The sequence below is a fragment of the Papio anubis genome, chromosome 9 (assembly GCF_008728515.1).
Source record: "Papio anubis isolate 15944 chromosome 9, Panubis1.0, whole genome shotgun sequence".
Taxonomy (NCBI): Eukaryota; Metazoa; Chordata; class Mammalia; order Primates; family Cercopithecidae; genus Papio; species Papio anubis.
Window position 1 is genome coordinate 118,242,953 of NC_044984.1, and position 16,408 is coordinate 118,259,360.

Genomic DNA, 16,408 nt, shown 5'->3' on the forward strand with positions numbered 1-16,408 from the left:
TTACATTATCTAATCTATATCTATCTGTATCTAATCTATATATCTTTCTAATCTATATCTAATGCATATCTACATATCTCTATCTAATCTATACCTATATGTATGAGATTTATGATGAGGAATTGGCTCCCATGATTATGGAGGCTGAGAAGTCCCGCAATCTGCAGTTGGCAAGCTAGAGACCCAGGAGAGCTGATGGTGTAGATTCTAGTCCGCGTCCAAGTCCGAATGCAGGAGAACACTGACGTCCCAGCTTGAAGACAGTCAGGCACAGCCTTCCTCAGCCTTTTGTTCTGTTCAGACCTGCAGTGGATTGGGTGAGGCCATCCATGTTGGGGAGGGCCACCTACTTTACTCAGTCCCCTGATGCAAATGCTCATCTCACTCAGTATCTCTCACAGACACACCAGCGTCCGCTTGACACACAAGATTCACCTTCGCACCGATATATGAACAAATAACCACGCCGCCAGGATGTGTGCTGGAAATGAGGTGGACAGAGTCCTGAGATTGCAGAGGAGGAAGGAGAGTGGCTCACTGGCCCAGGGAGTGCTGCTGAAGAGGTGGCCTGTGATGAGACTCTGAACCAGAACAGCCTTTTGCCTGGTGCAGAACAAGGCTTTCCAGGCAGAGGGTTGGGCAGGAGCAGAGACGGGAGATTTGAAGTTGTGTCATGTGTCCATAACCTTTCCTCCAGACTGATGGCTTTACCAACCATGGATGCACCGGAAAATGGGGTTGGGATGTGCGGAGCGGCGGTGGAGGTGGAGATGGAGCCATCAGAAGGGACTCTGGGCCCTCAGCGGGGGGATTGCAGGCAGGGGCTCCTTCAGGAGGTCACTCCCCCAGTGCTGGCAGAAGGGATGGCAGCTTGCATTTTAGGACAATTAAGGAGGGAATAGACGGGAGAGAAGATTCCAGAGATGGGGTGGAAAGTGATGAGACCTGGTGCCTGCACTAGGCAAAAAATTCATAAAGTGAAAAACATACCCTCAGCTTTTAAAAGGAAAGGTTTCATGACAACTGAGAACAACCACACATATGTCAAAATAAGTGGTGTTTTAATTTTTAATTTTTCTGGGTTCGTAGTAGGTGTCTATATGGGATGCATGAGATATGTTGACACGGGCCTGCAATGTGTAATAATCACGTCACCGAGAATGGGGTGTCCATTCCCTCAAGCTTTTATCCTTTGTGTTACAAACAATCCAATTATGCTCCTGTAGTGATTTAAAGATACACAGTTCTTATTGACTATAGTCACCCCGCCATGCTATCAAATACTAGGTCTTATTCATTCTTTCTGTTTTGTTTTTGTTTTTGTTTTTTTTTCTGTAGCAAAATAAGCATTTTAAAAAATCCAGTATTGAGACATGGCTTGGTCCCCCCACGCTACTCTGGTCTGTGGATGTTAAGGGACATTTCATCACCTGGAGTGACTTCCACTTTCCTTGAAATTTATTTTTTCCTAGCAATTGCTTTTCAAGGTTGTGTGTTGAGAAGATTCTCAGTGACACACTGGGTAGCTCCTGGGAGGCTGGGCAGGGGACTGTCGTCATAACCCCAGGGGATCCTGGGGTGGCAGTGGTGCAGCTTGGGAGGCATGGGTGGATTCTGGATCTGGTTTGCAGGTAGAGTCAGTGGGACCTCCTGGAGGTGTGGACGTGGGATGTGAGAGCAAAAGAACAGGGAAGACTCCAAGGTTTTTGCCTGAGGAGCCGGAAGGGTGGAGTCAACTCTTAAGGGAAGACTCCAGGAAGAGAAGGTCTGGGGATGGTGGTGAACGTCAGGAATTCAGGGCAAGGTGATGTCTGCTGGACATTCCTGTGGTGACGCTGAGGAAGCACTTGGATGTATTTGTCTGGAGCGCAGAGGAGAGCTGGAGGTGTGAATTGGGAGTGTCCAGGTGCAGACGGTATTGAGCCACCATTTCAGATGGGCTTACCTGGTGCCTTCGTTTCCTGGGGCTGCCAGAACAAATGATTACGAATACAGACCAGGAGGCTGAAAACAACAGAAATGTATCTCCTCACAGTTCTGGAGGCCAGGGGTGCAAAATCAAGGTACCTGCAGAGCCATGCTCACTCGGGGGGCTCCAGGAGAGGCTCCTTCCTGCCTCTTCCAGCTCCTGGTGGCTTTTGACTGTCCTTGGTGTTCCGTGGCTTGCGGCTGCATCGCTCCTGTCTCTGCCTCCCTTGTTACATGGCTGTCTTCCCTCTGTGCCTCTGTGTCTATTTTCTCTTCTTATACGGACTCAGGTCATTAGATTTAGGGCCCACTCTAATCCAGTATGACCTCACCCTAACTACATCTGCAAAGACCCTCTTTCCAAGTAAGGCTTCATTCTGAGGTTCTGGGTGGATGTGCATTTTCAGGGGACGCTATTCAGCCCACTATACTTGGGAGTGGGGTGGGTGGAGAGAGGAGCGAGGGCTGAGCCTGGGTCTCTCCAACATGAAATGCCGTGAGAAGATGTCCCTAAAAAAGGAAAGACGAGGAGGAGGAGGAGTGGCCCAGGTGGTAGGAGAACAAACAGGTGAATGTGACATCTTGGAAACGTGTTTCCAGGAGGTAGGACTGGCCAACTGCACCAGATGCTGCTGATAGACTAGGTGAGAAGAGGATAGCGGATCGACCACAGCGTTGCATATCATGGAGGCCACTGGTGACTGCAACAAGAAAGGAGCAATGGAGTGTGGCCATGGAAGCCTAAATGGAGCGAATCCAAGGTGTTTACCTGAGGGGAGAGAAAGCATGGTCCTTGTAGAGACTTCTGCATGAACATTCATAAACAGCGTTGTTGGTAATAGCCCAATACTAGAAACAACCCAAATGCCCATGAAGTGAATGGATAAATAAGCTGTGGCTCATCCACACTGCGGAATACTACTACTCAGCAAGGTAGAGGACTGAACCAGTTATCAGCGCATCCACGCAACAACATGGGCGACTCTCAGAATCATCCTGCTGAGCGAAAGAAGCCAGATACAGAGGAGTGCATATTGTATGATTCCATTTGTATAAAACCCTGGAAAATGCAAATGAATTTATGGTGGCAGAACGCAGATCCATGGTTAACTAGGGGTAGGGACAGGAGGAGAGGGATGGGAGGGGTGATGACACAGGAAAATGGGGCAGCTTTTGAGGTTGACGAATGAGTTCACTATCTTGATTGTGGTGGTGCTTTCACAGGCATACACATCTGTCAAAACTTTGCAGATTGTACCTTTAGTTATGGGCAGCTTATTATATACCAGTTAATCCTCAATAAAGCTATTAGAAAAATAGGCCAGGTGTGGTGGTTCATGCCTGTAATCCCAGCACTTTGGGAGGCTAAGACAGGAGGATTGCTTGAGCCCAGGAGTTTGAGGCCAGCCTAGACAACCTAACAAGACCCCCTATCTCTGCAAAATAAAATAAAAAATATCCATGCCTGGTGGTGCATGTCTGTAGTCTCAGCTACTCAGGAGGCTGAGATGGGAGGATCACTTGAGGCCAGGAGGTTGAGGCTGCAGTGAACTGTGATCACACCATTGCACTACAGCCTGGGTGGCAGCGAGACCTTGTCTCAAAAAAATAAAAAAGTAATTTTTACATTAAATCTCAGGAAAATATAACACAGAAAATCTTCTCTTTACAATCATCAAGTAGGAACATGTTTTATTCTCACTTCTTAGCCTCCGCCTGATGGTTTGTAGACAGATTCTTGGATTAGTGATCTAAAGTGTAAATATTTTGTAACCTTAGCTGCTTTTATCAGGAAAAAGAAGCAAGTTATGACAGCACCTGAATGAAGTACATCCTTTAAGACCCAAGCAACTCCCTGATTTAAAAAACACCTGTTACTTACTTTATACCTCTCACTTTTGTCTTTAGAAAAGGAAGATGTAGGCCAGGCACAGTGACTCATGCCTGTAATCTCAGCACTTTGGGAGGCCAAGGTGGGCGGATCATGAGGTCAGGAGATCAAGACCATCCTGGCTAACAAGGGGAAACCCCATCTCTACTTTAAAAAAAAAAAACAAAAAACCCAAAAATTAGCCGGGCGTGGTGGCAGGCGCCTATAGTCCCAGCTACTCAGGAGGCTGAGGCAGGAGAATGGCGTGAACCCGGAAGGCGGAGCTTGCAGTGAGCTGAGATCGCGCCACTGCCCTCCAGCCTGGGTTACAGAGTGAGACTCCGTCTCAAAAAAAAAAAAAAAAAAAAAGGGAAACATATTTCTGGATCCTGCACATCCTCAGATGCAGCATTATTTTTGCAAAAGCTTACAAAAAGTGGAATCCTTTTCTTGTTGTTTTAGATCCTTGTAGTTAACCCCTTGTTTGTAAATTTCAGGTAGTTGTAGATATATGGGTAATACTTTAAAATGTCTGAACGTGACAGAGTCAAGAACTTGCTCTCCTTGTTGCATTTCCAAAGGGGTCTTTGTTGATGGAGTTGTTTCTTGCATGTTTCCAGGTTGCAAAAGAAGAATGGTCTCAGACCCTTTGGATCAATCTGAATGTGCAGATTCTCCAGGAAGGAATTGAAGGTTTTCTCAGGGCTCTCAGAAAGCTACCTCGGTCAGTCCGTGGCTTATCAGTGGCCTACTACTTGGAAGCGAAAATGAAGGCATTCAAAGACTCAATTCCTTTACTTCTTGACTTGAAACATGAGGCACTAAGAGACAGGTTTGTTTTGTCCTCTGTCCACGGATGTGAAAGTGTGGGAGGAACTTTTAGTTAAAATTGTTTCCCTCAGTACATTATCTTTGCTCAGGTCTGTTGATGAAGCACAGATTTCAACAATGCCGCAGGGCTATACATAGGCATGACACAGTTCTATAATATTGTTTCTATGTAAAGTGTCTATAAAACTGTCAACCACAGGATTCTTTTAAAAAAGAAACATCCCAGCAGGTGCAAAGTGGCATTTGCAGTTGCTTTTCTTGAAGATTTAAAAAAATATAGTAAGTGGCCTCTATCAGCCCCATCCAGCAGACATGGAAAGGGACTCACATATGTAATTTACAGTTTTTTAGCTGCTACAGTAAAAGAGTAAAAACAGGTGAAATTAATTTTAATAGTATATTTCAATTAACTCAATATATCCCAAACATTATTTCAACATGTAATCAACATGAAGCATTTATTCATGAGATATTTTACATTCTTCTTAAAAAATATGTCAAAGCACAATGTGTATTTTACACCTATAGCCTATTTCAACCTGGGCTTGCCCCATTTCAAGTGCTCCGTAGCCACATGTGGCTTGTGGCCGCCATACTGATGGGATAGCCAGCCCTGTGGGTGGGACAGAGAAGGCTCCTACGCATGGGTCTGTGTTTATTTGGTGATGGTGCCACACAGACATGAATTAGTAGGAGTTACAGTCCTAATTTGTGAGTTATGCTCCTGCTCATGTGTTTCTCTATTCCTCTGTCATGTTTTCCAGAGTGTGGTCATCTAGTCATGCCGTGACATCAAATGACTTCATTTTCCTTAGTGAGAAAGTCATCCCTTCTTTGGTTCCCTTCCCATCCTTGAGTTCACATTGAGAAAGTCTCTCATAAGTGCTGGCTTGTCTTCAACACGTGTTACACCTGTCTCTCCCTCTCAACAAGGAGCAGGCAGCCCTCAGGCCCCAGTGACTTGGGGTCTCAGCTCTCTTTTCACTGTCTGCTGGCTTCCCTGGAGCACTCACCCTCACCTTTACCTTTGCAGACTTCAGTTTCCTCATCTGTAAAACTAGGTAGAAGTAGGCATTTTCTAGCTAACGTTCCCAGTTTTATGATCCCATAACCCAGTGTTTCTCAAACTTTGGTCCTGTCTCATCATTTTTGTCAGATCTGAGTATCATCTATGCTATCATGGCTTTATATTTTTCTTCCTATCAGTTTCTTTTTTATGGAAATGAATGTTATTCTAAAAAGAAACTTACACCACCACTGTAAAGAGAAAACAAAAAACTCTTGCCAGAAATAGAAAGTAATTATATATATAATTATATATATATATAACTAGCTCAAAACAGTTGCCTGTCTCTGAGCCAGAGGCCTTCGCTCTAAGGAAAGCGAATGACCCTGGGGAGGGGCTGAGGACACAGTGTAAGAATTAAAGAAAGAGGAAAGAAACACGAAAGGTGGCTCGCCAGTCAAAACAGGTTTATTTTAGAGAAAACAAACCTAAGAGGGGATTCTGGCCAAGTTAGGTCAGAGCCACACTCTCTTACAGACTAAGAGTTTTTAAGGATTTAGGGTAGGAGAGTTTTTCAGAGGTTTGGACTGCTTTTTTGTCTCTTTGTTGTGCTTATCTGGGAGGGAGAGTTGTGTATCTATTCCCATGCATTTTTCTGCAGCTGCAGGCATACCCGCCGAGTCTGCTTTTAGCTCCCCTATCTTAGTGCACCTGAAGGGAAAGGAATGTGCTTATTAAGGCCCACTGTTTTACTGGGGCCCATTGTATGAGGGTGAAGTTTGGCAGTTACCCAAGAGACTTCCTTCTCTCCTCCCTCTGTGCCCGAGATGTTTTGTCTGTGTGTTCCTGTCTGCTCTTTCTGGCAGCCTGTAGTTAGAAGAGAAATGATTTCCTTGAAATGCATGGGCTAGAAAGGGGAGCTGGACCTTAAAGTGACAGTGTTTGTCCAAGATGAGGGTGCTTCTGCTCTGTCACACAAAGAGGAGACTTTCCCTTCGATGTAATTTACTATAATTGAAAGGACTGGGTGGGAACTGGAGAGGGAATCACTCTCTCCCAGTGACTCAGGGCTATGTCGTGTTGAGTGTGGACCCTCTAACCCACCACCAGGGTTATGTCACAGGCTGGCCCCAGGTCTGCTCTGCCCACATGTAGTCCATCAATCGCCGTGACATGGGTTTTGCAAAACAGAAAGATTTATTCGCAAGGCCACCAAGCAAGGAGGCAGGCGAGCAGCCCTCACATCTGCCTCCCTGAAGATAAGGCTTAGGGATGTTTAGGGGTTAGGGGAGTGGAGTGGTTGAAGTCGAGGGGGAAGGTGGTTGATGGTGGGAAAAAGGAAGTAACAGGTTCATTCTGAACAAGTGTAGTTGGGGTTCACAGCTTTCACAGGACATAGGCACAGAAAATGGGGGTGTCAGCGTGGCCTGAGGGTGGAGTTTTTGGCCTTCCAACATCAAAAGGCCACCTCTGGGACACTTGCACAGGCCCAGTTGAAAGGTCAGTGGTCTCAACCAGTTGGAACTGGACAGAGGAGTTGGCTCAACTTCCTGAAAAACAACCAAAGTGATCATCGCCATAGTGACCTGTGAATGTTATCCATAGTAGCTGGTGAAGGTTAAGTTTCAGCATTCAGTGGTGAGGACTTCAGCTTCATGGGCAAAGGGGGAAAAAAAAATAAAAAGCAAGTGACCATAAGCCACAGAGCAGGCACTGATGACACTTACCCCTCAGTTTCAGTTCTGACACGCTCCTTCCTGTCAGTGCTGTGCTAGGCCAGGGGGTTCAGAGACTGATGAACCAGTAGGGCCTCCTTTCTGACCATTTCCATGGCCGTGTGTGTGTGTGTGTGTGTGTGTGTGTGTTTACAACAGCACTCAGTGATTCGACACTTGCTGCTCACGTGCTGGGTCCATGGCGTTTTGCTGTCTAGCATCATGCTTAGCTCCCTTACTCACACCCATTCCATATACACAGAACCAAAACATGGGCAAATTCACAGGCCAGATGTAAACCTTAAAGGTAGGCCAGTCAGGTGAAGAGCAGAGCTGCCTCCGTTGTGTCTGTGTGCACAGGAGTCTGCCCCGATTGTCCCGTCTGAATGGGCCCCTTTGTCCCTCCTCTGGCACACTGTGGTTTTCTCATAGTACTCAAAATCCTATGTCATTATTTAATTTATGTATTTGTTTATTGTTTGTTGTATGTCTCCCCAAGTAAATGGCAGGTTCCCTGAAGCTAGGGGCGTTGCCCTTGGTAACTCTGTACCCCAGTCCACTGCCTGGCATGGAGTCAGCACTGAAATATTTATCAAATGCACGAGCACTCATAATTTACACGAGGCTCCAAAAAGACTGAGTGATTCAACAGAGATTGAGGTCATTGGTCGAGAGACTACGACAGAAGCAGTTCCCAATAATTAAAAGTTGTATATTTTATGAGATGGCTGTCAAGACTAGTGTATATAGTATTTTGCGATACATTGTTTTCAGGTTTAACTCTGGAGGCCACTGGGATTTTGGAGAACTTTGGGAATATATTTCCAGTGATGTCCTCATGTTTCAGAATTTCATTATAAGAAGTTTACAAAGTGAGATTTGTCCTGTGATTTAAATGGGAATAATCAAACTCCTCACTAAACTCAGTAAGCATAAAGATTTGAATGCTGATGTGCTTTCAGGCATTGGAAAGAACTTATGGAAAAAACGTCTGTCTTTTTTGAAATGACCGAAACGTTCACCCTAGAAAATATGTTTGCTATGGAACTGCACAAACACACGGATGTTCTCAATGAGATTGTCACAGCAGCAATCAAGGAGGTTGCCATTGAGAAGGTAAGACTTCAGTTAAAAACAGGCTGGAGAAAACAGAGTCTTTTTTTAATTCAAAAAGAAAACAGGGAGACCTCATCTCTACTAAAAAAAACAAATTAGCTGGGCGTGGTGGCATGCCTTTAGTCCCAACTTCTTGGGAGGCTGAGGTGGGAGGATCACTTGAAGCTGGAAATGGAGGCTGCAGTGACCTGTGATCACACCATGGCACTCCAGCCTGGGTGACAGGGTGAGACATTTTCTGTCTCGAAGAAAAACAAACAAAAAAGAGAAAACATATTTGCTCTAGTACCTGCTGTACTTCAGTAATAAAGAATTATTTATTGTAGAAATATAATTTTTGTTTTAATTAAATTTTTTATTGTTCCCAATTGTAGTTTCATTTTCCATTGTTTAAAAAAATTTTTCTTATTTATTTATTTATTTTGCCATTGATTTTTAAATAGAAGTAATGGATGTTGATGGTAGAAAATTGAAAAAAATTCATAATCCCACCACTTGAAAATAATTATTAACTTTTTAGTGTATGTCTTTCCCTACTTAAAAATGCATACACACACGTATACATATGCATACACACATACTACTCATATATGTGCATATATGCCCATGCATTTGTGTGCACAAACATACACATACACAGGTACACACATACACATACCCCTACACATACATGCACATACATGTATACAGTCGTGTGTCACCTAATGGCGGGGACACATTCTGAGAAATGTCTCCTGAGTTGATTCGTGTTTGTGCAAACAAACCTAGCTGGGATGACTACTGCACACCTAGGCTGTTGGGTAGAGCCTATTGCTCTAGACTGCAAGCCTGTACAGCAAGTGACTATATTGAGTACTGTCAGCCATTGTAACCTAGTAGTACATGTGTATCTAAACATAGAAAAGGTACAGCCAAAATATGGTCTAATAATCCTATGGGACCACCATTGTATATGAGATTCATCACTGGCTGAAACGTCCTTATGCAGTGCATGACTCTACGTAGTATACCACACATGTATATATGCACATGTATATACATATAGATACATATGCATGGAAACACACAAAATATACGTACAGTGTGCACACAGCATACCTAACATATACACATAATGTATATACATGTGTACGTATGCACATAATGTACACACAGTGTACCTAATATATACATGTACACATAATGTACACTATGTATTCTTGTACACACAATGTACACACAGTGTACCTAATATGCACACGTACATATAATGTACACACATATACATATACACACAATGTATAATGTACCTAATATACACATGTACACACAATATACACACATGTATACATATACACACAGTGTACACAATATACCAAACATACACATAATATACATATAATGTATACACGTACATATGTGTACATATACATATGTATCAATACAGATTTTTTTTTGAGACGGTCTCCCTATGTTGCCAAGGCTGGTCATGAACTCCTGGGCTCAAGCAATCTGCTCACCTTGACTTCCTAAAGTGTTAGGATTACAGGCATGAGCCACCACCCCCTGCCTCGATGCAGATTGTTTTGAATATGGAATCATAAGAGACATATCATTTTGTAATTTGTTTTTTGTGACAGTAGAGTAAGCACAGGGGCAGGATCTCATAACTGTGCAGGCTTCGGGGGCAGACTGTGGAGTTTAGATCCTGTTTCTGGGGCTCAGTAGCTAAGCCTCATGTCTGAGTCCCAGTTGCCATCTCTGTAAAATGTGGGTGATAATAATCCCAATATAATTTGAGGTATTTGCTTTGAAGACTGAATGAGATCATGTATGTGACCTGCTTACCTGCCACATAGCAAATGCTTGATAAGTGACTATTATTACCATGACAGAATCCCAACTTTTCAGGAAACAGATCCAGGACTCCAATTGCGTTGTTGGCCAAAAGCAAGCTAAGGCAGGTGTTTTTGGGTTGGGGCTTGGTCTTTTCAGTTCATGTACCTGAATCATTCTTTTTCTATTCCTGAACAGGCTGTGAAGGAAATCCTAGACACGTGGGAAAATATGAAATTCACTGTAGTCAAGTATTACAAAGGCACACAGGAGCGAGGCTACATCCTGGGTTCTGTTGACGAAATTATTCAGTCTCTTGATGACAACACTTTCAACCTGCAGAGCATCTCAGGAAGCAGATTTGTGGGGCCTTTTCTGCAAACTGTTCACAAATGGGAAAAAACGCTTTCTCTAATAGGAGAAGTCATTGAGGTGAGAGAAAAGATGAACAAAAGATGGATTAGAGCCAGTGCATAGCAGTGGCTTTTATAGGAGGATATTTTGTGCTTAGAACTTTTATATGAGGATATTTTGTGCTTAGAAACAAATGATCCTCTTTCATGCTTTTTGTCTTGATTTATTTTGAGGGCAAGAGCGCATGACCAAAGGAATTGATTCAAGTTTTTATTTTAGTGAATGATTTTCATTTCCAAGATTCCTAATTGCTTCTTTTTTGTATATCTCTGTTTTTCTTTGATACTGTCCTGTTCTTGTTGCAAGGATGCTTTTGCCTCCTTGATGACGCTGAAAATTAGAAACATTTATTTTACGTTCCTTTTCAGATTTCTCTACACTTTTTTTTTTTTAATGCCTGTTGACTCTCTCTTATGGTGGTGGGTTTTCCTCTGTGTGATTTTGATTTTTTTTTCTAGCTCATCTCACATGTATTTTTTTTTTTCTTGTGTTTGCTTCACTTTGTCATCTGTTTTTGCAGCCTCTTTAACCTGGGGCCTGTCACACTGGGAAGTAGCAAGGTCTTATAGTAGGTGATTTGGGGCTTTCTTCCTTTTGGGCAACACTTGTCCAGACCTCTGTGAGCAACCCACGCTCACTGCACCATTTTTGTGCAGTTGCCTTTTTTTCCTCCCCAGACCACAGGCAAGCACCTTGTTTTTGGCCACAATCCAAACTTTGGGTGGGATGAAGCCAGGTCTGGTTCACCGGCCAAGTGTGTGATCAGGCCTCCATCATGCCTGGGCTTCCTTGCCTTGCTTTTTTGTTCATTTGTTTGTTTTGTGTATGACTTTGTGTTAGTGGAAGCTCTTATGTGGGATATAGCACTGTTTTTTAATTTGTGAGTTAAAAACAATTTTTTTTTAGATGCAGTCTTGCTCTGTTGCCCAGGTTGGAGTGCAGTGGTGCCATCTCGGCTCACTGCAACCTCTGCCAGCCGAGTTCAAGTGATTCTCCTGCCTCAGCCTCCAGAGTAGTTGGGATTACAGGCACGTGCCACTATGCCTGGCTAATTTTTGTATTTTTAGTAGAGATGAGGTTTCACCATGTTGGCGAGGCTGGTCTTGAAATCCTGACCTCAAGTGACCTGCCCACCTTGGGCTCCCAAAGTGTTGGGATTACAGGCATGAGCCACCATGTTCAGTCAAAAAATTTTTTTTATTGAGGTGAAATTTACATAACATAAAACTAGCTATTGTAAAGTGCACAATTCAGTGACATTTAGTACATTCACAGTGTTGTGCAGCCACCACCTCTAGTTCCAGATTTTCGTCAAACCAAAAGAAAAGCCAGTACCCCTTAAGCAGTCGCTCCCTACCCATCTCCTCACCCCAGCATCTGGCAACCTCCAGTCTGTTTTCTGTGTCAATGGATTTACCTATTTTGGGTATTTCATATAAGTGGAATGACACGATATATGATTCTTTATGTCTGACTTTTGTCAGTTAGCATGATGTTTTCCAGGTTCATCTGTTTTAGCATGTGTCAGTGCTTCCATCCTTTTTATGGCCCAATAATATTAAATCATGTGGATTGATCACATGTTGTTTTTCTGTTCACTGGCTGATAGACATTTGGGTTGTTTCCACCTTTTGACTATTGTGAACAGTGCTGCCGTCAGCATTCATGTACCACTATTTGAGTCCCTGTTTTCAATTCTTTTGAGTCAATACCTAGGAGCGGACTTGCTGGGCACTTGGTACTTGGCTCACTTTTTGCATGGCTTTGGCATGGCCTGTCCTTAGTTGTTGTGGGTCACAGGCTTCACCCCCTTCTCATAACTAGACATTTTCCTACCTGTGCTGGGCTGCATGGAGAGCTTTCTTTTGCTTTAGAGCGTGGCCATTAGTTATGCTTTCCTCGGCATTCACCTTCATTGGAGTGGAGGGGAGCTGGGCATGCACATGCTCACTCTGTCACCTTGCCTGGAAGGTCCTTCCACCGGGGTTGATTTGGGTCTGTCCGGTGTCAGGGTGGGGCTTTGCCATCCACTCCTGGAGGTATCTGATAACCCCTGCTGACACTGACCTTTTGTACTTTTACAGATTTGGATGTTGGTTCAGAGAAAATGGATGTATCTTGAAAGTATTTTTATTGGTGGAGATATAAGATCACAACTCCCGGAAGAGGCAAAAAAGTTTGACAACATCGATAGAGTATTTAAAAGGGCAAGTGACTCACTTGTATTTTAGTAATGAAAGAAGGGCAGTGTTTTGAGATATTTGTACTTTTTTATTTGCACATTGTATTTTCTCCGTTGGTAGCTTCTCTCTCATTTTTTAGAGACAGGGTTTTGCTCCGTTGCCCAGGCTGGAGTGCAGTGATGTGATCATGGCTCTCTGTAGCCTCAAACTCATGGGCTAAAGAGATCCTCCTACCTCAGCCTCTCAAACAGCTGGGACTACAGGCATGTGCTGCCATGCCCAGCTAATTAAAACATTTTTACAGGGATAGGATCTTGCTATGTTGTCCAGGCTGGTCTCAAACTCCTAGCCTCAAGTGACTCTCCCACATCAGCCTCCCAAAGCACTGGGATTACAGGTGTGGGTCACCTTACCCGGCCCACTAGTAGCTTCTGAATTTTTCCTGTCATTATTTATGACCCTAATCTGTCTAGTAAAAATTCCCATTTGATTTTTAGCTGCTGGCGTATGACACTGAATTTTTTTTACATTTATTATAAAAGCAATATTTGCTTGTTTAAAATATTTTGAAAACATAGAACAGTGGAAAAATGTATCTCTCATGGTTCTGTCACTTTAACATGTCAACATATTCCTTTTATCTTTTTCCTATGTGTATACATTTAAAAAGCATAATTGTAATCATATTGTGTACAACTTTATGTCATAATTTTCTCTTAATATTATGAGAAACATTTCATATTAGGAAGTCATCTGAGGAAATATTTTCATGGCTCTCTATATTCCAGTGAGTGGGCTGACATTAGTTTAGTTGATTATTCTCTAGTAATTTGACATTTTGTTTGAACAGAGTTATTTGCTTTCTTTTTTTTTTTTTGAGACGGAGTCTCGCTGTGTCACCCAGGCTGGAGTGCAGTGGCGCCATCTCGGCTCACTGCAAGCTCCGCCTCCCGGGTTTACGCCATTCTCCTGCCTCAGCCTCCGAGTAGCTGGGACTACAGGCGCCTGCCACCACGCCCGGCTAGTTTTTTTGTATTTTTAGTAGAGACGGGGTTTCACCGTGTTCGCCAGGATGGTCTCGATCTCCTGACCTCGTGATCCACCCGCCTCGGCCTCCCAAAGTGCTGGGATTACAGGCTTGAGCCACCGCGCCTGGCCGAGAGTTATTTGCTTTCATAAATAATGTGCAGGTTCTTGCCTAATGCTTTTTCCATAGAGTGAATATCTTAAGATAGATTGTTAGAAAGCAAATTGCCCATGAAAGGGTGTATGTATTTTAAAGTCATCTCCAGAAGGTTGGACTGGTCATCACAGTGGCTGGTAGTTAGTGTGGCTGTGATTTTAACCCAGCTCATTTGCTCTCAAAGCCTGGGTATTTTGCTACTTAGCTTTGCTGCTGTGTTCTTTAATTAGAGGTGGCCAGTTCATGTTTTGGTCTCTTTTATCCATTAGCGTTTATAATTGTTTCATACCCATTTGCATAAGCTCTTTTTTTAAACTTAAAAGAATTATACAACACATATCAGGCCGGGCACGGTGACTCACGCCTGTAATCCCAGGACTTTGGGAGGCCGAGGTGGGTGATCACTTGAAGTCAGGAGTTCGAGACCAGCCTGGCCAATGTGGTGAAACCCCATCTCTACTAAAAATACAGAAAAATTAGCCAGACGTGGTGGTGCATGCCTGTAATCCCAGCTACTCAGGAGGCTGAGGTGGGAGGATTGCTTGAACCCGGGAGGTGAAGGTTGCAGTGAGCTGAGATGTCGACACTGCACTCTAGTCTGGGTGACAGAGTGAGTCTCCTCCTCAAAAAAAAAAAAAAAAAAAAAGAAGACTAACATGACAAATATCAATTCATTACAGAATGCTTTAGAAATTACAAAAAGCCTAGAAAAAAAAGAAAGGAAGGAAAAAGTACCTATAATCCCCTTGCCCAGGGTAACCATTTTAACGGTTGAGCATGTAGCTTTCTGGAATGTTTATTCCTGCATAAACATACAAATATATGTAGATAAATAAATAGCATTCTACAAAATAGGATCGTTCTTTTTTTTTTTTTTCTTTAAAGAGACGAGGTCTTGCTTTGTTGCCCAGTGATCAAAGCTCACTGCAGCCTCCAACTCCTGGGCTCATATGATCCTCGCCTTGGCCTCCCGGGTAGCTGGGACGACAGGTGTGCACCACCACACCTAGCTAACTTAAAAAAAAAAAAAGGTTTTTTTTTTTTCTTTTTTTTTTAGTAGCGATGGAGTTTTGCTCTATCGCCCAGGCTGGTCTCAGACTCCTGGCCTCAAACAATCCTTCTGCCTTACTCTCCCAAAGCACTGGGTTTACAGGCATGAAACTGGAATCATTCTTACCAATATCATTGGCTATTTTCATTGAACAGCTTGACGTATTTCAATAAATAAACATCGAAATTATCACTCACAGCAGATGACTGACCTGTTGCTGGACTTGGAGGCTATTTCTTTCTTTTTCTGCTGTGATGAAGAAGCTGCTGTGAATATTCTGTATATACAAATCGCTCACGGTGGAATTGCCAGCTTCCTTTACTCAGCATATGTTGACTGGGTTACTGGGTGTAAGCACTGCTGTAAGGTGGGGTGGAACCCATCAGTGAACAAGACAAAAAATCCTTTCCCCGTGCCGCTGGCCACCTTATGGGATAACGAAAAGAAAAACCAGAAACCGGTTAGTTACATGTAGTACGTTAGAAGGTGCTAAGGATACGCATGTTTAAAAATGATAAACTGATCCCCTGAAAGCCGATGGCACTGGGCAGCTTGTCAGTTTGGTCTCTGCTGTACCTGGGCTCTGGCGAGTGCCTGTTGGGGGTCAAACACAGTGTGTCTGCTCTCCCTGCTCACCCTGCTTGATGCTCTCCTCTGTCCTGGTCCAGATCATGGGCGAGACCTTAAAAGACCCCGTGATCAAGAGGTGCTGTGAAGCCCCAAACCGCCTCAGTGACCTACAGAATGTCAGCGAGGGCCTGGAGAAATGCCAGAAAAGCCTCAACGACTACTTAGATTCGAAGAGAAACGCCTTCCCGAGGTTCTTCTTCATTTCTGACGATGAGCTGCTCAGCATTCTGGGGAGCAGTGACCCACTCTGCGTCCAGGAGCACATGATCAAGGTCGGCCCTCTGGGTGGGCAGGGGCTCCCCGTGTAAGTCTTAGAACCGCCTTCGGTCCTCCCTGGTTCCCTTTGCCGTGAGGTTCAACCCAAAGGGTTAAGACTGAAATGTTGCTAGAGTTGGGTTTTTGGTTTGTTTTCTGAGGTAGGGTCTGGCTCTGTTGCCCAGGCTGGAGTGCGGTGGTGCAATTCGTGGCTCACTGCAGCCTCGAGCTCCCCGACTCAAGTGATCTGCCACCTCAGCTTCCTGAGTCGCTGGGACCACAAGTGCACACCACCATGCCTGGCTATTTTTTATATATTTTTTGGAGAGATGGGGTCTCATTATGTTGCCCAGGCTGGTCCCTAACTCCTG

At 43.9% G+C, this 16,408-nt stretch overlaps 1 protein-coding gene across 4 annotated transcripts in view; it reads left to right on the top strand.

The window, feature by feature from the left end:
• DNAH10 (dynein axonemal heavy chain 10) overlaps positions 1–16,408 on the top strand; it is a 175,747-nt gene that overhangs the window by 61,663 nt on the left and 97,676 nt on the right. For all 4 annotated transcript variants that reach the window (XM_031650880.1, XM_031650881.1, XM_031650879.1 and 1 more), the window contains exons 25-29: positions 4,459–4,670; positions 8,353–8,506; positions 10,520–10,753; positions 12,820–12,942; positions 15,821–16,054. In XM_031650880.1, coding sequence (XP_031506740.1) covers positions 4,459–4,670; positions 8,353–8,506; positions 10,520–10,753; positions 12,820–12,942; positions 15,821–16,054 — 957 coding nt within the window. The remainder of the gene's footprint in view (positions 1–4,458; positions 4,671–8,352; positions 8,507–10,519; positions 10,754–12,819; positions 12,943–15,820; positions 16,055–16,408) is intronic.